The 16,483-nt window shown below is 39.0% G+C and overlaps 1 protein-coding gene across 1 annotated transcript in view; it reads right to left on the minus strand.

The window, feature by feature from the left end:
- C4H14orf39 (chromosome 4 C14orf39 homolog) overlaps nucleotides 1–16,483 on the minus strand; it is a 50,789-nt gene that overhangs the window by 14,241 nt on the left and 20,065 nt on the right. Inside the window, 4 exon segments of the mRNA XM_030559294.1 lie at nucleotides 8,956–9,075; nucleotides 11,212–11,332; nucleotides 13,027–13,069; nucleotides 13,551–13,738. Coding sequence (XP_030415154.1) covers nucleotides 8,956–9,075; nucleotides 11,212–11,332; nucleotides 13,027–13,069; nucleotides 13,551–13,738 — 472 coding nt within the window.

Raw genomic sequence — 16,483 nt, forward strand, 5'->3', positions numbered from 1 at the left:
ATCACTTTCAGAACAATGAGAACCAATTGTTTCATTTCACAAACTGGTACTCTGTTTTGAATTGATTAGTATTCAATGAAAGAGCTAATACAGCCAAATAAGATGTATTAATCGTAACTGACCTTTTCAAGAGTAACAGATCTAATTGAATGATTTTTTTTACATAATTTAACTTCTTTCTCAAGTTAAGGATTTATAATCCATTAATGCAAGAAATATTCTGAATCAAAACATTATTCCACCTGTTGTTTTAACAGGAAAATGTATCAGGATCACAAGAACCAGTATAAAGAGATTTTGAAACACACAAAGCAAAATATTCAGAGAAATTCTCTAGCTCAGGAGTATTATATGAAAAAAAAGAGATTGAAGAACTCCGGAAAGAGTTCTGAGACATTCTGAACAATTTAAATGGAGGAAGCTACTATTTTGGATTTTTAGGTACCAGTATTACCATATTAATACCAATAGGGTCCAATTTAAAATAATAATTTAGCCATTGCAAATCAAAGAATGTACGAACATTAACTAATTAACTCTTCATAGGTAAAAATTATTTTCTCCATTATACAAATGGAGTCAGTGGCAAAACCTGGATTTCAACACAGGACTTTCTGGTGCTCGTCACTCAGGAGTCACGTGTCCTTTGGCTTTGTGGTAACAGGTCCTTAGTATTCCATTGCACCAGAGGCTTATTTTACTTTTGAAGTAATTTTCAAACATTTATTTTAGCTGTTCTAGTATTGTGTTATTACATGTCTGTATTAATTGCTCTTTCTGTACAGCACTTTAAACAAATACAGAGTGCTTCTGCAAACCAATTAATATATAATATCTCTTGCAAAAAATATGACATTAGTGAATGAACAACCTAAATGCAAACTTTATTTTCAGCGCCTGCTCCTTTTAGGTCACCTTTCCGATGGGCGTTAAGATGTATCCAGAAACATTCTATATTTACTGGCTGGTGGGTAGGGAAGTTTATGTTTGGCTTCACTATCTTTGTAGCCTTGAATGTGGTGATGATGATGTGTGATCGTTCGTTATCGAAGTTGATCATTTTCATGGGAGTTATTGGTCTCAGGTGGCTAATAAAACAATCCTTGAACCACAAGTTCTATTGCAATGAGGGCAGATGTTTCAGGCTCAGCTGGAGGCTGTTGACCATGACTGGAAGCCAGTCTCTCCTTCCTTCGGCGCTCTTGTCCTCTTCATATTGTTGGCGAGCAAATGTGATAATAGCCACAAGAAATTACTGTCATTAAATTACAACTTTATGCTTAGACATTATTTCTGCAGGAGTTTGCCCGAAGGAAAATTGGGGCCAAATAATACCCTCCATGAGTGGGGCCCAGGAGGAGAAAACTGAGGATCCTTTCATGAAGTCTCTGTCAAAATGTTCTATTAGAGAAGGGTGGGGCTTTGTACACCTTGGAAGAATAAAAGATTTAGTCTCCAAACCTTGACTCAAGAGTCTGCTGAGGCTATCTGACATATAGCATGTGCCTCTGCACTGGCTCCAAGGCCTCCTGAAGCAACTCCGCCACCTCTCAGCTGCATAACGAATGTAGCTGCACTACAAGGTACCTCCAGAGCAGTTGGGGAGGAAATGCTTTTCTCCAATCCACAAGGGTTCTGCTGAACCTCACTGTCTCACCAGTGTGGATCTGGAACCCGAAAGGGTTCGGGACATAGGTGTGTGCACGCACACTGTAGGAAACAGTGCTGTGTAGCTGGCTGGACCCCTCTTCCACTTATTGGTCAAATACTGCCATTTCTTACCCATTTGCACCCCCTTTTAGTTACAATGAAGTACATGTATGCAATTAAGGTAACATCTGGCCCTCAGAACTTACTTATACAAAACTCCCATAAAGAGGTTTGCTTAAGGCTGAGTAAAAATGCTGGGCCAGATCCTTACCTCGAGGGGTTGCCCTTTCATGAATCTCCCCTTTTCTGCAGTTATGGGAGATCAGCCAACTCTTCAGCACCCCCCCACCACCACCTGGGCGTGCAGAACTCTTTCTGTATATCCAATATCTGCACTGAGGGGATAAGGGTGTGATTGGGTGGGCTTGGAGTCCATGGGCCTTACCTGGAAAAGGGATACAGTCCTAGAGTACTTCTAGTGCACAATCCCTTACTGTGACCAGCAGGGAGTCCTGTTAGTGCAGCCCACTGGGTTCAACACTAATATGGAGGCACATAGCCTGCACATAGATGACCCTGATCTGATTCTGCAGGCTTGTGCGTGGCCTGCACCCTTTATTGTGTGGGGGCACTCCATTCCCCTGACAGACAATGTAGGAAAATCTCCAAAAACAATCGTCACTAAGATGTCCTCCCCACAAATCTCCCTGCAGCAGGTTTTAACAGTGCAGGGGACATTCAGGCCCTGAGTATAGACTTCAGCATATGACCAATGGGAGTTTTGCCTCTTATAGGGTCATATAGGTGTAATTCATAGACTGTGAGATATAACTTTTTCAGTAATATACATACAGTTTATAGTTTAATATCTGTATTCTTTGACATGACTGTATGTTATACATACTATACTCACTGATTCTTTAACGTAAAAGTGCTTATCTGAGGCAAAAAACACAAGACGTCCTCAAGCATGCTGCAGTTTTTACCCAGAAATCTTCTAAACTAGAGAAAGAAGCAGTGAAGTAGAAATGAAAATTATTTCAAAAAGGTAACAGTGTGTTAATATACAATTTAATTATATACAATTGTATTTTACATTTGTATATGCATGGATATACACTAATATGTCACTGTGTCTTTCTGTAGTGATAACAGTACATTGTGTTCCTGGCATACAGGGTGACCCCAGAATTAGTATTACTGTATTGTTTCTGTTACATGTAAGTATTCTATTTAGGAAAGGGGAAGTGTGACTCCATGAATTTATGGACTCTTGAGGATTACCTTATATTGATCTCAGCTTACCCATCATTCCCTCAAGGCACAGTGTCATGGTGATCCCTTCCAGCTCAAGAAGGCTAAACCTATCAGTGTCATCCTAAATGAGCACAGTGCTCCCAGTTCCTGTTGGCATTTAAGATGTTGCAGTAACCTTGTAAATATTAATGTATTATACCTAAATATGGACTTTATTGTCAGATGGCATACATTCCTGTTTTTGAATAGATGAATGCTAGATAATTCTCTGTCTCCGATGATCCTCATCTCTACAGCTTGTGTCTTTGCACCAGAGCTAAACATGTCCTGTTGGGTAGCAGAAGCACTGCTCCCAACTAGGACACCTCCTAACAATGTGTGTGTAAGGACAGAGCCATGGCACCCCACTCCTAACACACTGCCAAACTGAGCTGGCTGGTGTGGAGTAAGGCACACTGTATACCTGTCAGTAGATGCTGAAACTGTACTCCAGCATGCAGTCCCCAGGAGGCATTTGGCTCACTTAACCAAATTCCTTCCATTGCCCTGTGGCCCCTCTGTACCTCAAGAGTGTGGGCAGTGGCAGTAAGGCACAGTATGGCCCATATATCCAGGTTAGCTCACTGTCAGTAGCGTTTCATCCAGAAACTTTTAGCATAATAAGATATACTGTATGGGAATTTGGATTCCTTAAATGCTGGGAAATTTTCTCCAGTCTAGGACCTCTTGGTGATGTCTTCCTGAACAATTTATCCTGAGTTCTTCCTGAAGACTCCCAAACTTAGAAGCTGGGGAATTAGTCTCCAACCTGAGTATAGCATTATGTAGTTGATACCGTGTTGGAATTATTGTAATACATTCATGCATGTTAACCAAATAAAATTAAATGTTAATGATTTTTAATGCATACTCTTATAGTCACACTATGAAAGAGTTTGCTCGGACATTGTTAAAATGATTTTAAGGACTTACATAAATCCGCAGGCTGAATTTCTGTGATACTTTAGGTCACGTTCTAGAATGTAAACTGGCAGATGTCTACAAAAAATTGTTGGAGAGAGGTATTTGCACATTGACTACATCCACTCTAGGTTGGGCTTCTAGCTTGGTGAACTTTTAGAAGAAGTGGAGATCTGGAAGTCTTGAAATATTGCTGAGCTACAGTGAACTTACATTTTGTCTTAGAGAAGACCTAGAGAGAGAGAAGTGTGAGAATTGGAAATCACATAAAAGGATCGGATTATCTAAAACATACACATCACTTTGTAAATGTGGAAGATATGGGAAGAAAGATTATTCTCTCATGCGAAGATTTAGCATTAGGACAGATATTTTTATTTCATCTGATATTGGTTTCATGCTTCCTGTATATATTAGTCCAATCTTTATTATTTGCTCTTCTTTTGATATATTACTATTAATTGCTACTTGCTGGCTTGCTGCAGATAGATAAAAGATTTATAAGGGGAACAGTAGCCCAAATTGATCCCTCATTGAAACAACTTAATTGTATCAGAGGCATAAAAATGACAAGAAGCTGCATTGCAGTTCTATAAACTAAGGGACAGTCCTGATTCCATTAATGTCAATGGCAAAAGTTAAGTCAAAACTGCAGGGGGAACAGAGTCAGTCCCTACTAGATTATTTTTATTTATTTTTATATTATAGTGCCTAAGGATCCCAATCAGAGAAGGTCCCACTGTGCAAGGCTCTGGATAAACACTTAATACAATGGCTTAGGGACAGTAATGTTATAATAATTAAGGAGACCATCTAAAGCTCCTATCTATGAATGGATTTAGCAACATCAGCAGACATCTGTGGCAGGCTGTTAATATTTTTCAACTTTTGACATTTATTTATTCATTACTTTTTAAGCAGTTTGAAAGGAGTACAGAAGATCAAAAATCATTCTAAATTATTGAAGGAAAAAGTAAAAAAAATTAGAGAAAAAGAAGGCGTTTAAGAAAGGTAAACTTTTAAACTCAGTTCTACAGTCTGCAGATAAGTGTGATGGGGGCAAAGCCTGGAACCATGCATAAAGTCTGGCATCTCTATGGCACTAATTTTCCCTCAATCTGGTACAGAGAACTAGCTCAACTTCTCCACAGTGACTTCCCAGCCCATTGGTGTAGTTGACTTCTATACTTTTGGGGGGAGAGGGCAGCTCCTGTCAGGCAAACAGAGCCATGCGTGGGCAGGGGACAAATTTTGCGCCTGCCTGAGGCTTGCAGTTTGGGGAGACAACACGCCTCCTGCCCCCCAAACTACACTCATGGTTGTGGCTATGACTGCTGCATTCTCATCTCAACACAAATGGATTTAATTATTTTAGTAAAAGCTGGAGAAAACTTGATTTTAAAAAGCGAATCTATCTGAAGACATCTTATTCAAATCTGTTAAGTGTTGGTCTTTGATTCACACCACCACTGCTTAGATTTATGTATACATCTTGCAGCTGTGAATATTGCTTCAGTTATTGTGGAATCGAAATTACAGCCACATTCTTTACTACCCAAAAAGATTGTAAATATTTGGTGCATAACTAATATCTGGGTTTTTATAGGCTTCCAAGTGTCATCTGTGATCAGTTTATTTTTTGAGCCACTTAAGAAATAAAATCCTAATTTAATTCTTAAAAACCATGCATGATTGAAAGCTGTATAGACAGGATTATGGCTTAGTAAATTAGTCAGTGGTCTTTACAACTGAGCCTTAGTTTAATTTCAGATTTACATCTGACTGAAAATCATTCTCAGGGCCAGCTTAGGTTATATTGGACCTTTGGTAAGGACTAAAACAGGACTTTAACGCCTTATACAAATTGCAAAACTCTATTTTAAGCTCCAACTATGTCTTAAGGACTTTGGCCTGATTATTGTGCACAAATTGTCTTGCATTATGATCTTGTAAAATGAAATGATATTTAACGCTTTTAAATTACTGTTTATTAGGCTAAAAATGGAAGCATTTATCATTTACTATCCTTGAAATCTCTTCCAGAAATCCCCACTCATTGAAGTCCTCTGTTTGTGTCCTACAACTAGGATGTGTTCAACGTTTGATTTCTGATATTTGGACATGTATCAGTTACATCTGCATGACTATGTTAGCATGCATCCCTGTCTCCTTTTTCCCCCTTTTGTTGGTAAGACTTCAGAAATAAGAAGCAAAAGGAGCAGTAGTCAAACTAAATAAGACAACTGAACTCTTCAGGGGTTTCCAAAAACTTAAGATCAGATCCTCCAGAGTATTTCTCATTCATTAGTGTGAATTAAGTACCTAAATACCTTTGAGGACTTGGGCCTAATGCCTCGTCCAGACTAGGGGAGGAAATCGATCTTAGATACGCAACTTCACTACGTGAATAACGTAGCTTGAAGTCGAATATCTAATACGAATACTCACCGTCCAGACAGGCGGGATCGATGTCCGCGGCTCCGTGTCGTTCGGAAATCCGTTCGGGTTGTGGAGTTCCAGGAATCGATGTAAGCGCGCTCGGGGATCGATATATCGCGATAGACGCGTATATCGATCCCCGAACAATCAATTTTAACCCGCCAATACGGCGGGTTAGTCTGGATGTGGGCTAAGTAAGTTCGGAGCACAGATTCCTTGATTTTTCAAAGGGACCTGTGCTCAAGTGACTCAGTCTCTTTTGAAAAATCCCACCCTATTTATCAGTTATAGATAATGTGCTATTGCTCAGGAAGGTTGAAAGTCTTAAAAAATAAAAAAGGTTTAGAGTAGAGCCGGTTAGTCTGTATCCGCGAAAAAGAACAGGAGTACTTGTGGCACCTTAGAGACTAACAAATTTATTTAAGCATAAGCTTTCATGGGCTACAGCCCACTTCTTTGGATGCATAGAATGGAACATATATTGAGGAGATACATATACACATACAGAGAGCATGAAAAGGTGGGAGTTGTCTTACCAACTCTGAGAGGCCAATTAAGAGAAAAAACTTTTGAAGTGATAATCAAAATAGCCCAGTACAGACAGTTTGATAAGAAGTGTGAGAATACTTACATGTCTCCCCAAGACAACTCCCGCCTTTTCATGCTCTCTGTATGTGTATATATATCTCCTCAATATATGTTCCATTCTATGCATCCAAAGAAATGGGCTGTAGCCCATGAAAGCTTATGCTCAAATAAATTTGTTAGTCTCTAAGGTGCCACAAGTACTCCTGTTCTTTTTCCGGATACAGACTAACACGGCTGCTACTCTGAAACCTGTTATTTTTTAAGACTTCAACCTTCCTGAGCAATAGCACATTATCTATAACTGATAAATGGAGGGTGGGATTTTTCAAAAGAGACTGAGTCACTTGGGAGCACAGGTCCCTTTGAAAAATCAAAGGAATCTGTGCTCCGAACTTACTTAGCCCACATCCAGACTAACCCGCCGTATTGGCGGGTTAAAATTGATTGTTCGGGGATCGATATATCGCGTCTAGCGCGATATATCGATCCCCGAGCGCGCTTACATCGATTCCGGAACTCCATCAACCCGAACGGAGTTCCGGAATCGACACGGAGAGCCGCGGACATCGATCCCGCGCTGTCTGGACGGGTGAGTAATTCGATCTTAGATATTCGACTTCAGCTACGTTATTCACGTAGCTGAAGTTGCGTATCTAAGATCGATTTTCCTCCCCTAGTCTGGACGAGGCATTAGGCCCAAGTCCTCAAAGGTATTTAGGTACTTAATTCACACTTAAATGAATGAGAGAAATACTCTGGAGGATCTGGATCTTAAGTTTTTTGGAAACCCACCTGAAGAGTTTCAGTTTGTTCTTATTTAGTTTTGACTACTGCTAGCCTTTTTTGCTTCTCTTTATTTCTGAAGTCTTACCAACAAAAGGGGGGAAAAAGGAGACAGGGATGCATGCTAACATAGTCATGCAGATGTAACTGATATACATGTCCAAATAATCAGAAATCAAACGTTTGAACACATCCTAAGTCTGTGAGAGGACACAAACAGAGACTTCAATGAGTGGGGATTTCTGGAAGAGATTTCAAGGATAGTAAAATGATAAATGCTTCCATTTTTAGCCTAATAAACAGTAATTTAAAAGCGTTAAAATATATCATGTTCATTTTACAAGGAGATCATAATGCAAGACAATTTAGTGCACAATAATCAGGCCAAGTCCTTAAGACATAGTTGGAGCTTAAAATAGAGTTTTGCAATTTTGTATAAGGCGTTAAAGTCCCTGTTTTAGTCCTTACCAAAGGTCCAATATAACCTAAGGCTGGCCCTGAGAATGATTTTCAGTCAGATGTAAATCAGCTGAAATTAAACTAAGGCTCAGTTGTAAATGACCACTGACTAATTTACTAAGCCATTAATCCTGTCTATACAGCTTTCAATCATGCATGTTTTTAAGAATTAAATTAGGATTTATATTTCTTAAGTGGCTCAAAAAATAAACTGATCACAGATGACACTTGGAAGCCTATAAAAACCCAGATTATTAGTTATGCACCAAATATTTACAATTCTTTTTGTGTAGTAAAGATGATGTGGCTGTAATTTCTGATTCCACAATAACTGAAGCAATATTCAACAGCTGCAAGATGTATACATAAATCTAAGCAGTGGTGGTGTGAATCAAAGACCAACACTTAACAGATTTGAATAAGATGTCTTCAGATAGATTCAGCTTTTTAAAATCAAGTTTTCTCCAGCTTTTACTAAAATAATTAAATCCATTTGTGTTGAGATGAGAAGTGCAGCAGTCATAGCCACAACCATGAGTGTAGTTTGGGGGGCAGGAGGCGTGTTGTCTCCCCAAACTGCAAGCCTCAGGCAGGCGCAAAATTTGTCCCTCTGCCCCACGCATGGCTCTGTTTGCCTGACAGGAGCTGCCCTCTCCCCCCCAAAAGTATAGAAGTCAACTACACCAATGGGCTGGTGAAGTCACTGTGGAGAAGTTGAGCTAGTTCTCTGTACCAGATTGAGGGAAAATTCTAGTGCCATAGAGATGCCAGACTTTATGCATGGTTCCAGGCTTTGCCCCATCACACTTATCTGCAGACTGTAGAACTGAGTTTAAAAGTTTACCTTTCTTTAAACGCCTTCTTTTTCTCTAATTTTTTTTTACTTTTTCCTTCAATAATTTTAGAATGATTTTGATCTTCTGTACTCCTTTCAAACTGCTTAAAAAGTAATGAATAAAATAAATGTCAAAAGTTGAAAAATATTAACAGCCTGCCACAGATGTCTGCTGATGTTGCTAAATCCATTCATAGATAGGAGCTCTTTAGATGGTCTCCTTAATTATTATAACATTACTGTCCCTAAGCCATTGTATTAAGTGTTTATCCAGAGCCTTGCACAGTGGGACCTTCTCTGATTGGGATCCTTAGGCACTATAATAATAAAAATAAATAAATAAATAATACTCAGGTAGGGACTGACTCTGTTCCCCCTGCAGTTTTGACTTAACTTTTGCCATTGACATTAATGGAATCAGGACTGTCCCTTAGTTTATAGAACTGCAATGCAGCTTCTTGATCATTTTTATGCCTCTGATACAATTAAGTATGTTTCAATGAGGGATCAATTTGGGCTACTGTTCCCCTTATAAATCTTTTATCTATCTGCAGCAAGCCAGCAAGTAGCAAATTAATAGTAATATATCAAAAGAAGAGCAAATAATAAAGAATTGGACTAATATATACAGGAAGCATGAAACCAATATCAGATGAAATAAAAATATCTGTCCTAATGCTAAATCTTCGCATGAGAGAATAATCTTTCTTCCCATATCTTCCACATTTACAAAGTGATGTGTATGTTTTAGATAATCCGATCCTTTTATGTGATTTCCAATTCTCACACCTTCTCTCTCTCTCTAGGTCTTCTCTAAGACAAAATGTAAGTTCACTGTAGCTCAGCAATATTTCAAGACTTCCAGATCTCCACTTCTTCTAAAAGTTCACCAAGCTAGAAGCCCAACCTAGAGTGGATGTAGTCAATGTGCAAATACCTCTCTCCAACAATTTTTTGTAGACATCTGCCAGTTTACATTCTAGAACGTGACCTAAAGTATCACAGAAATTCAGCCTGCGGATTTTATGTAAGTCCTTAAAAATCATTTTAACAATGTCCTAGAGCAAACTCTTTCATAGTGGGACTATAAGAGTATGCATTAAAAATTCATTAACATTTAATTCTTATTTGGTTAACATGCATGAATGTATTACAATAATTCCAACACGGTATCAACTACATAATGCTATACTCAGGTTGGAGACTAATTCCCCAGCTTCTAAAGTTTTGGGAGTCTTCAGGAAGAACTCAGGATAAATTGTTCAGGAAGACATCACCAAGAGGTCCTAGACTGGAGAAAATTTCCCAGGCATTTAAGGAATTCCAAATTCCCATACAGTATATCTTATTATGCTAAAAGTTTTCTGGATGAAACGCTACTGACAGTGAGCTAACCTGGATATTATGGGCCATACTGTGCCTTACTGCCACTGCCCACACTCTTGAGGTACAGAGGGGCCACAGGGCAATGGAAGGAATTTTGGTTAAGTGAGCCAAAATGCCTCCTGGGGACTGCATGCTGGAGTAACAGTTTCAGCATCTACTGACAGGTATACAGTGTGCCTTACTCCACACCAAGCCAGCTCAGTTTGGCAGTGTGTTAGGAGTGTGGTGCCATGGCTCTGTCCTTACACACACATTGTTAGGAAGGTGGTCCTAGTTGGGAGCAGTGCTTCTGCTACCCAACAGGACTATGTTTAGCTCTGGTGCAAAGACACAAGCTGTAGAGATGAGGATCATCGGAGACAGAGAATTATCTAGCATTACATCTATTCAAAAACAGGAATGTATGCCATTCTGACAATAAAGTCCATATTTAGGTATAATACATTAATATTTACAAGGTTAACTTGCAACATCTTAAATGCCAACAGGAACTGGGAGCACTGTGGCTCATTTAGGAATGACACTGATAGGTTTAGCCTTCTTGAGCTGGAAGGGAGATCACCATGACACTGTGCCTTGAGGGAAATGATGGTGTAAGCTGAGATCAATATAAGGTAATCCTCAAGAGTCCATAAATTCATGGAGTCACACTTCCCCCTTTCCTAAATAGAATACTTACAATGTAACAGAAACAATACAGTAATTACTAATTCTGGGGTCACCCTGTATGCCAGGAAACACAATGTACTGTTATCACTACAGAAAGACACAGTGACATATTAGTGTATATCCATGCATATACAAATGTAAAATACAATTGTATATAATTAAATTGTATATTAACACACTGTTACCTGTTTGAAATAATTAATTTTCATTTCTACTTCATCTGCTTCTTTCTCTAGTTTAGAAGATTTCTGGGTAAAAACTGCAGCATGCTTGAGGACGTCTTGTGTTTTTTGCCTCAGATAAGCACTTTTACGTTAAAGAATCAGTGAGTATAGTATGTATAACATACAGTCATGTCAAAGAATACAGATATTAAACTATTAAATCTGTATGTATATTATACTGAAAAAGTTTATATCTACACAGTCTATGAATTACACCTATATGACCCTATAAGAGGCAAAACTCCCATTGGGTCATATGCTGAAGTCCTATACTCAGGGCCTGAATGTCCCCTGCACTGTTAAAACCTGCTGCAGGGAGATTTGGGGGAGGACATCTTAGTGACGATTTGTTTTTGGAGATTTTCCTACATTGTCTGTCAGGGGAATGGAGTGTGCCCCCACACAATAAAGGGTGCAAGGGCCACGCACAAGCCTGCAGAATCAAGATCAGGGTCATCTATGTGCAGGCTATGTGCCTCCATATTAGTGTTGAACCCAGTGGAGCTGCACTAACAGGACTCCCTGCTGGTCACAGTAAGGGATTGTGCACTAGAAGTACTCTAGGACTGTATTCCCTTTTCCAGGTAAGGCCCATGGACTCCAAGCCCACCCAATCACACCCTTATCCCCTCAGTGCAGATATTGGATATACAGAAAGAGTTCTGCCACGCCCAGGTGGTGGTGGGGGGGGTGCTGAAGAGTTGGCTGATCTCCCATAATGTGCAGAAAAGGGGAGATTCATGAAAGGGCAACCCCTCTGAGGTAAGGATCTGGCCCAGCATTTTTACTCAGCCCTTAAGCAAACTCTCTTTATGGGAGTTTTGTATAAGTAAGTTCTGAGGGCCAGATGTTACCTTAATTGCATACATGTAACTTCCATTGTAACTAAAAGGGGGTGCAAATGGGTAAGAAATGGCAGTATTTGACCAATAAGTTGGAAGAGGGGTCCAGCCAGCTACACAGCACTGTTTCCTACATGTGTGCGTGCACACACCTATGTCCCGAAGCCCTTTCGGGTTCCAGATCCACACTGGTGAGACAGTGAGGTTCAGCAGAACCCTTGTGGATTGGAGAAAAGCATTTCCTCCCCCAAGCTGCTCTGGAGGTTACCTTGTAGTGCAGCTATAATGTCGTTATGCAGCTGAGAGGTGGTGGAGTTGCTTCAGGAGGCCTTGGAGCCAGTGCAGAGGCACATGCTATATGTGCAGATAGCCTCAGCAGACTCTTGAGTCAAGGTTTGGAGACTAAATCTTTTTATTCTTCCAAGGTGTAGCAAAGCCCCACCCTTCTCTAATAGAACATTTTGACAGAGACTTCATGAAAGGATCCTCAGTTTTCTTCCTCCTGGGCCCCACTCATGGAGGGTATTATTTGGCCCTCAATTTTCCTTCGGGCAAAACTCCTGCAGAAATAATGTCTAAGCATAAAGTTGTAATTTAATGACAGTAATTTCTTGTGGCTATTATCACATTTGCTCGCCAACAATATGAAGAGGACAAGAGGCGCAGAAGGAAGGAGAGACTGGCTTCCAGTCATGGTCAACAGCCTCCAGCTGAGCCTGAAAACATCTGCCCTCATTGCAATAGAACTTGTGGTTCAAGGATTGGTTTTATTAGCCACCTGAGGACCAATAACTCCCATGAAAGATGATCAACTTCGATAACGAACGATCACACATCATCATCACCACATTCAAGGCTACAAAGATAGTGAAAAAGCCAAACATAAACTTCCCTACCCACCAGCCAGTAAATATAGAGAATGTTTCATGGATACATCTGTAACGCCCAATCGGAAAGTGACCTAAAAGGAGCAGGCTCTGAAAAAATAAAGTTGCATTTTAGGTTGTTCATTCACTAATGTCATATTTTTTGCAAAGATAATTAATATATGATATTAATTGGTTGCAGAAGCACTCTGTATTTGTGTTAAAGTGCTGTACAGAAAGAGCAATATAATACAGACATGTTGAATAACAACAATACTAGGAACAGCATAAAATAAATGTTTGAAAATTAACTTCAAAATAGTAAAAGAAGCCTCTGGTGCAATGGAATACTCTAAGGACCTGTTACCACAAGCCAAAGGACACGTGACTCCTGAGTGACGAGCACTCAGAAAGTCCTGTGTTGAAATCCAGGTTTTGCCACTGACTCCATTTGTATAATGGAGAAAATAATTTTTACCTATGAAGGAGATTAATTAGTTAATGTTCGTACAATGCTTTGAATTTGCAATGGACTATAAATTATTATTATTTAAATTGGACCCTATTGGTATTAATATGGTAATACTGGTACCTAAAATATCCAAAAGAGTAGCTTCCTTCCATTTAAATTGTTCAGAATGTCTCAGAACTCTATTCCGGAGTTCTTCAATCTCTTTTTTTTTCATATAATACTCCTGAGCTAGAGAATTTTCTGAATATTTTGCTTTGTGTTGTTTCAAAATCTCTTTATACTGGTTCTTGTGATCCTGATACATTTTCCTGTTAAAACAACAAGGTGGAATAATGTTTTGATTCAGAATATTTCTTGCATTAATGGATTATAAATCATTTAACTTGAGAAAGAAGTTAAATTATGTAAAAAAAATCAATTCAATTAGATCTGTTACTCTGCTGAAAAAGGTCAAGTTACGATTAATACGATCTTATTTGGCTGTAATTATTCTCTTTCATTGAATACTATGCAATTCAAAACAGAGTACACAGTTGTGAAATGAAAACAATTGGTTCTCATTGTTCTGAAAGTGATACAGAATATACATGTCCAAAGACAGCTTTGCAGCATTCAGATGGTTTCATTTGTATATGGCTTAACATAAAACATACAGCTGGCCAAATTCTCTGCTGGCATAAATTGGCACAGTTCTACTGATTTCAATGGAGCTGAACCAATTTATGGCCCAGCTTCCTTAAGCGCTTCTCAGCTTTCTATGTTAACGAACGGTTAACTGGTTTAAGGGCTCTCTCTTAGGAGGTACTGAGCACTCTGTAAACACACAAATTAGTCCCATTAAATGAAACTATTCACATTGCTTAAATATTTTGCTGGATAAGGCAAGAACACTCACCAGTTGGCAAGACTAACCCCAAAATCAATTTTATGCTGGTATAAATCCAATGAAATCATCTGAGGACACATCCCCAAAATTAAAAAAATAAGTAGCATCAGTAAAAAAAGGCCACATTAAAAAATATTTTATTCTCTAATTTAAACCAACAAAGTTTGGGAATGCTTTTGTAGGCATTACTACAAACAGAAAATAAAGACAATGTGGAAGCAATTCAGCATAAAAAGTGCTGAAGTGATCAATATCATCTTTGGAAACCACAGGAAAGAAAAGGAGCATTACAGAGAAAGGTAATCATCCTGTGTTAAATCAATAAAGGTAAACCATGTTGCAAATACAACATGGAATCCTTGTGGCACTTTAGAGAATAACACATTTGGGCGTAAGCCTTCGTGAGCTAAAACCCACTTCATCAGATGCATGGAGTGGAAAATACAGAGGCAGGCATAAATACACAGCACATGAAAAGATGGGAGTTGCATTACCAAGTGAGGGGTCAATGCTAATGAGCCAATTAAATTAAGGTGGAAGTGAGCTATTCTCAACAGTTGACCGGAAGGGGTAAATACCAAGGGAGGAAAAATCACTTTTGTACTGTTAATGAGGCCAATGTAATCAAGGTGGCCCATTTCAAACAGTTGGCAAGAAGGTATGAGTATCAGCGGGGAAAATTAGTTTTTGTAGTGACCCATCCACCCCCAGTCTTTATTTAGGCCTAATTTGATGGTGACCAGTTTGCTAATTAATTCCAGTTCTGCAGTTTCTCATTGGAATCTGTTTTTGAAGTTTTTTTGTTGAAGAACTGCCACTTTTAAGTCTGTTGTTGAGTGTTCTCCTACTGGTTTTTGAATGTTATAATTCTTGATGTCACATTTGTGTCCATTTATTCTTTTGCGTAGAGACTGTCCAGTTTGGCCAATGTACATGGCAGAGGGGCATTGCTGGCACATGATGGCATATATCACATTGGTAGATGTGCAGGTGAATGAGACCCTGATGGTGTGGCTGAAGTGGTTAGGTCCTATGATGGGTGTCCCTTGAATAGATATGCGGACAGAGTTGGCAATGGGGTCTGTTGCAGGGATTGGTTCCTGGGTTAGTGTTTTTATTGTGTGGTGTGTAGTAGGGTGACCAGACAGCAAATGTGAAAAATCAGGACGGGGTGGAGGGTAATAGGAGTCTATGTAAGAAAAAGACCCAAAAATTCGGACTGTCCCTATAAAATCGGGACATCACGTCACCTAGTGTGTAGTCACCAGCAACTTCCACCTTAATTGAATTGGCTCGTTAGCACTGAACCCCCATTTGGTAAGGCAACTCCCACCTTTTCATATGCTGTGTATTTATACTTGCCTCTGTATTTTCTGAATGCTTTTTAAAACAACTACTTGAACTACTTCACTACAGTAGAACCTCAGGGTTATGAACAACAGGGTTATGAACTGACCACTCAACGACACACCTCATTTGGACCCAGAAGTACGCAATCAGGCAGAAGAGACCAAAAAAAAAAAGATAGCAATGCTGTCCATTACAGTACTGTTAAACGTAAACTATTAAAATAAAGGGAAATTAAAATAAAAATATTTGACAAGGTAAAAAACTGTTCCTGTGCTTGTTTCATTTAAATTAAGATGATTAAAAACAGCATTTTTCTTCTGCATTGTAAAGTTTCAAATCTGTATTAAGTCAATGTTCAGCTGCAAACTTTTGAAAGAACAGTCATAATGTTTTGTTCAAAGAATTACAAACATTTCAGTGTTATGAACAAGCTCCATTCCTGAGGTGTTTGTAACTCTGAGATTCTACTGTATTATCCTAAAACTACTGACATTGCAATGTATTTAGAAATATGTAGTGATGACAGATAAGTCATGGCAGGCATCAGGCTAACACTATTTAAACGGTTTCTCATTAGTACTCGCTGTTTTTTACATCATATGCCTGCCAAATCTGAAATGTTACTGGTCTCTGTTTCAAGAAGGAATTTTTTCCTTAAATTGCACACAGCAGAGCAAGGGTTTGAAAATTCCAATATATAATTGTGAAGTAGTGAGGATTTGGAGTCATTTCTAATGAAGGGTCACATTTGACCCTTAATTTTTGTGTATTTACATCAACTGGAGTGCTGTACAAGCGTAAGGATAACATGTGTCCC

This window comes from Gopherus evgoodei, chromosome 4, assembly GCF_007399415.2.
Source record: "Gopherus evgoodei ecotype Sinaloan lineage chromosome 4, rGopEvg1_v1.p, whole genome shotgun sequence".
NCBI lineage: Eukaryota > Metazoa > Chordata > Testudines > Testudinidae > Gopherus > Gopherus evgoodei.